The sequence below is a fragment of the Buceros rhinoceros genome, unplaced genomic scaffold, assembly GCF_000710305.1.
Source record: "Buceros rhinoceros silvestris isolate BGI_N320 unplaced genomic scaffold, ASM71030v1 scaffold34571, whole genome shotgun sequence".
Taxonomy (NCBI): domain Eukaryota; kingdom Metazoa; phylum Chordata; class Aves; order Bucerotiformes; family Bucerotidae; genus Buceros; species Buceros rhinoceros.
In genome coordinates this window covers 12,694-18,059 of record NW_010393086.1, presented here as the reverse complement: position 1 = coordinate 18,059, position 5,366 = coordinate 12,694, and the positions used below count along the sequence as shown (strand labels likewise).

The following is a 5,366-nucleotide window of genomic DNA, read 5'->3' as shown; positions in this document are numbered from 1 at the left end:
CTGTAGAAGTTTTTGAGGTTATTATGAATTTTCCCCATTCCCCCTCCCTCCAAATGAGGCATTTGGAGTTTTTCTCTGCCCGCGGTGTGACGTCAGGCCACACAGCCCGCTGCTCCCAGCATCGCCCCGCAGCGCCGTGATGCCGGGAGGGCTGGGTTTGTGGAGGAGCCCACGCTGGTGCTGTGGGGGGTTTTTTGGACTGTCTCTAACGGGTCCCCCATGGCTGTGCCCTTCTCCAGGGCTCCTACGGGGTGGTGAAGCTGGCCTACAACGAGGACGATAACACCTACTATGTGAGTAGTGCCTGGAGCTCATGGTGGGGCAGGTGGGATGGGGATGGATCCCCTCCGCTGAATTCCTGCCCGACCCCATCCCACCAGCCCCGTTTTATCCTCGAATTGCCCCAAACCCCAATTTTTCCCCCCTCTCGCAGGCAATGAAGGTTCTCTCCAAAAAGAAGCTGATGAGACAGGCGGGCTTCCCCCGTAAGTGGCACGAAAGCTTTAGGGTGGGAGATGCTTTGGGGACCTCGGGGGTTGTTCCCAACCATCTTTGCCTTTCCTGCAGGTCGCCCGCCGCCCCGCGGGGCCAAAGCTGCCTCCGAGGGCTGCGTGCAGCCCAAAGGGCCCATCGAGCAGGTCTACCAGGAGATCGCCATCCTGAAGAAGCTGGACCACCCCAACGTGGTGAAGCTGGTGGAGGTGAGCACCAGCCAGCCCCTTTCCGAAAGCCGCCCCGACCGTGAAGGAGCCCAGACGCTGCGGGGAAGGGCTACGCACCGGCTTGGGCAGAGGGGAACGACCACGGAGGGACTGGGATGGCCATGGCAGGTCCTGCCTACGGGATGCTCATGTTTTCCCTGGTTTAAACGGGTTTTTATTCCCACCTCCCACAAGAGGATTTTTTTTCTTGCTTGCCCAGAAGGGGAAATACAGAAAAGTGTTGCTTCCTCGGAGGAAACAAGCGCTCAGGCGGGTTTTGGGGAGGAACTGGTGTTTCTGCAGGTTCTGCGCTGCAGCCGCCCAGCTCTCCGCCCACTGCCTGTACGAAACAGCCCCAAAATCACGCATTAAGGACGTGCAGGCTGGAGTTTATTTGCCTCGTGAGTCAGATGACGCTTCCTGTGTGTCAAATTTTCACTTCCCTGAAGTACAGCTATATCTCTGTCCTCCTTTTGGTTTTTCTCCCCCCCACCCCTTGTGGGTAGAAGCTTGGAGATTTGCTGACCGAGCTGCTGGTGCAGAATTGAGATGGCCACTAAAGAGAAAACCGTGATGTTTAATCCACGAGGTTTTTTGGTGCTGTTTAATTGTCTTTTCGCTTCTGTCGGCAGGTGCTGGATGACCCCAGCGAGGACCACCTGTACATGGGTACGTGCCTACTGCCCTCTGGCACTTGCGGGGTCCCTGGGTTCCCCCCACGCTTCGGGGCGGGGTTGGGGCACTCCTGCAGAGCCGGTGTGGGCTGGATGTGCTGGAGGAGCAAATCCCCTGTCGTGGTCAGAGCCAACAGGGTCCAGTCTGGGTTCGGAAAGGAGCCGGGAGCGCCTTATAACACCTTACTGGCTTCAATCCGACATCAGGGCGTCCTTCGGCACGGCAGGCACCAGCGTCTCTGTTCTCAGCTTTGAAGCCAGCTGGAAAGCGGCTTTATTTTGGCTTTGAGAACAAGGCACGGGTTAATTATCCGCAGTACAAACGAACCCCTTCCCAACCCGTCCTGCGGACTGCGGTGGTTTTGCCATGCAGAAGGTGGCATCTCCTTTTTGGTTTTTTTTTTTAATACTATTTTTAGAATTTTTATCATCAAAACAATTGTTTTTCTGCTGAGACCGCTTGTGGGAGCTCTAACCTCTAAGTGATCCATAACCACCTTCTCTTTCGTGTTCCAGTGTTCGAGCTGGTGAAGCAGGGGTGAGTGGTGAACTCCAGGTTCAAACCTACTAACGTGTGACCGTGAGTGAGACGGGGCTGGGGGTGGCACCACCCGGCGCGGGATGCAGAGGCCATGGGGAGGTTCATGGGGGTCTCCTGTGGGTTTGGGCAGCATCTCTCCAGCCCAGTTACGGCTGGGGACACCCCGTATGTGCCTGTGTTCAAGGCTGCGTGCTGGTTGGCGGCAAAGCCTCCAGGAGCTGTTTCAGTACCTCTGGGTGGAGAACGAGCTCTGTTCTCTCTTCCCTTTGCAGCCCCGTGATGGAAATCCCCACCCTGAAACCTCTCAGTGAGGACCAGGCTCGGTTCTACTTCCAGGACCTGATCAAGGGGATTGAATACTGTAAGTGCCAAAAGGATGGGACTCCGTGATCGTTTCTAAATGCTTTCTGCTGCCGCGCGGTGCCGCTTCTGGTGGCTCACGTACTGCACCGGGGGTTGTGTAGCTGGGGCTGCTCCTGGTCTGAGAGCCATGCGTGGGCTTCGTGGCTCCGCCGCCGCAGACCGGTGCCGCCGCTCAACCGCTTGTGCTTCCTCTGGCTGCAGTGCACTACCAAAAGATAATCCACCGGGACATTAAACCCTCCAACCTCCTCGTGGGGGAAGACGGGCACATCAAGATCGCCGACTTCGGGGTGAGCAACGAGTTCAAGGGAGCCGATGCCCTCTTGACCAACACGGTGGGCACCCCCGCGTTCATGGCCCCGGAGACGCTCTCGGAAACCAGGAAAATCTTCTCTGGGAAGGTATTTCGTAGCCATTTGAGGGGGTTTGGACTAACGTTCCTTTCACACGCTGCTTGTTGCAGACCTAACTACGCTTTCTTCACTCTTGTAGGCTTTGGACGTCTGGGCCATGGGGATCACGCTGTACTGCTTCGTGTTTGGGCAGGTAACGAGGGGGGGGGTTCAGCGCTGTTGGTGGTCTGGGTGGGGTTTGGCATGTGCCTCCCATGTGCCAGGCATGCGGTGGGATTCGCACCCTGCATCGCTCTTCGAGCTGCCGGGTATTGCCCAGGGGAGACGGGGATGTGTGGGTGGAAGTGGGAGCTCTGCCTCTCCGGGGCGTGGGTGCAGCCAAAAGGGCCACGTTTCTCTTTTTCCCCAGAGAAAAAACTCTGTGCCTGGCCAGATTTTTTAGGAAAGGAGCCGTTGTAGTATTTTGGTCATTTTTAGTCAAATATGATGTTCACTGCATTTAAAAGAAGACATTGGTACTATAGGAAATCTTCTGGTATGTCCCTACAACTGGCTCTTTGCTCTACAAACCCTCCGAGATGCCGATGCTCGACTGGCTGCCCCGCTGCTGCTTCTTAACTGAGGTTGTTGCTTTTTCTCATCGCTCTTTGTCTTTGTGGCAGTGCCCTTTTATGGATGAAAGGATCCTGAGTTTACACAATAAAATCAAGACCCAAACGCTGGAGTTCCCAGACCAGTAAGTACTCAGCCCTTATTTTAAAGCTCATCTGAGCCATTTCTCAGGCGCTGCCTGGGTGGGGCTGGCCCTGTTCCGCTGCTGTTTGGCAAATCTCAGGCTCCAAGCCCTGCTGTTGGCCCTCGGCCTTGGAAAACTTCTCTTGCGTTAAACGTGAAGGCAACATCTCTTGGTCTGCAGTTGCTGAAGAAGAGCGATTGAAGTTGCAGAGCCATTTGAGGGAACAAATTAACCTCTGCAGTTGTTGCCCGTTGGGTTTTAGCCTGCGTGCAGTCGGCGTTGGGCTCTCCCAGCCCCAAACAGACGGGATCATGCTTTGGATTGCCCAAAAAGGGGGTATCGTGCTTCCCTGAGGGGTTTGGGGAGGAAGGGCTGCGTGGTACCTGAGTGCTCGAGCACCCGGAGCTGCATCCCTGCCAGGGCTGGGGTCCAGCCCCAGTCTGCCCAGGAAGGCCCATGGCAGCTGGTACTGCAGTGAAGAAGGGAGGCAGCATCCATCCCCTTCCCCACCTCATCTCTCCCCTCTCCTTTCCCCAGGCCAGAAGTTACAGACTTCTTGAAGGATTTGATTACGCGGATGCTGGATAAAAATCCCGAATCTAGGATTTCGGTCCCAGAAATCAAGGTACTGACCCAACCCTCTGGTGTTGGCTGTGGCTTCAGTTCCGTTGGGTTCTTCTTGCTTGTCTTTTTTGGGGAGTCAGTTTGATCGTGCCAGGCTAGGTCTTCTCCCTGTGCCCAGGGCCCCTGGGCAGGTAAGTCCCAGCTCCTTCCCCCTGCTCCGGGACCTGCTCGGTTTTGGGACCTTTGGTGCCTACAGAAGTCACAGGCAAAAGGGATTCCCCTGAGTACAGTATTTCCTCTGCTACCAGGAAAGTACTGGGCAACAGCCTTTCGCAGGAGATTTCTGGTCCGCCCCTGCAGGAGCCTGGAAGGGGCGAGAAGCTCAGAAAATGGAGACTAAGGTAGGGGGAAAGGATTGCGGGGGACTTGCTGAACCATTTTGTGCTCCTCCGGCAGCCGCCCAAGACACCAGGTGTGTGGGCAAGGAGAAGGGGGTTTCTGCCTTCTGTCATGGCTAACTCAGGTCCAAGACTAGGGCTTGGTGGACATCACTGCTGCTCTGGAATAAATCGCTCCTGCCTCTTGGTGCTGTCTCATCTGTAACACAGGGTGAAAACAGGTCTTCTTCTCTAAAACCCACTGAGATGCTGCTGTAGGTCACCAAGGTCGTGTAGATGAGGCCAGCGCTGGCTCCAGATGAGCCGCACCATGGCATTTTCTGCTCCAGGTTGAGTTGTTCCCAGCGGTGCCAGGGTGAGCTGGCTTGCCAGTGAGATGGCACGACTCTCCCCTGCTCCCTGGTACGTCAGGAGCAAGTAGGGGCCATAGCTTGGGTGAGGAGATGCGTTTGCTCGATTTTTGTTGCTAGATTTTTGAGTTATGAAAAAGAGGAAATCGTTCCTGACAGGCTGTGTTATTAATTGAAGTTACACCCTTGGGTCACCAAGAATGGAGCGGAGCTGCTGCCCACGGAGGATGAGAACTGCACCCTTGTTGAGGTGACAGAGGAGGAGGTGGAGAATTCAGTCAAGCACATCCCCAGCCTGGCCACCGTGGTGAGTACGAGGGAGGTCGTGGTCTGTGGGCACACACTGGGGTCCACGCTGCCTCCCGGGGCGGTCCCGGCAGCTGGAGGTTGCTGTTGAAGGGCAAAAGCACTGGGCAGGGTTAGAGCCAAGACCTTCCCTCTCTCAGAAACCAGCGCTGCGAGATGGGGTCTCAGCATCTCACCAGTGGCAACACAGCCTGTGGTGCGAGGGAGTGATTCAGGGTGGTCCCAAAAGGACCCGTCAGCGGGTCGCCGGTCCCCACGCTTGAGCTGGCTGCCTAAATATCACTGTATTTGCTCAGGGCAAAGAGCATCTGGTCCAGGACGCGCCCGCGGCTGGCAGTGGCTGGGTTTTCGCAGGGCACAGAGACCCTCCGCCGCGCCTG

At 56.3% G+C, this 5,366-nt stretch overlaps 1 protein-coding gene across 1 annotated transcript in view; it reads left to right on the top strand.

The window, feature by feature from the left end:
- CAMKK2 (calcium/calmodulin-dependent protein kinase kinase 2, beta) overlaps positions 1–5,366 on the top strand; it is a gene marked incomplete at its 5' end in the record, with an annotated part of 7,881 nt that overhangs the window by 341 nt on the left and 2,174 nt on the right. Inside the window, 12 exon segments of the mRNA XM_010144741.1 lie at positions 240–293; positions 434–485; positions 568–701; positions 1,334–1,370; positions 1,892–1,913; positions 2,189–2,277; positions 2,481–2,680; positions 2,772–2,825; positions 3,295–3,368; positions 3,906–3,993; positions 4,241–4,333; positions 4,859–4,987. Of these exon segments, the coding sequence (XP_010143043.1) occupies positions 240–293; positions 434–485; positions 568–701; positions 1,334–1,370; positions 1,892–1,913; positions 2,189–2,277; positions 2,481–2,680; positions 2,772–2,825; positions 3,295–3,368; positions 3,906–3,993; positions 4,241–4,333; positions 4,859–4,987 (1,026 nt within the window).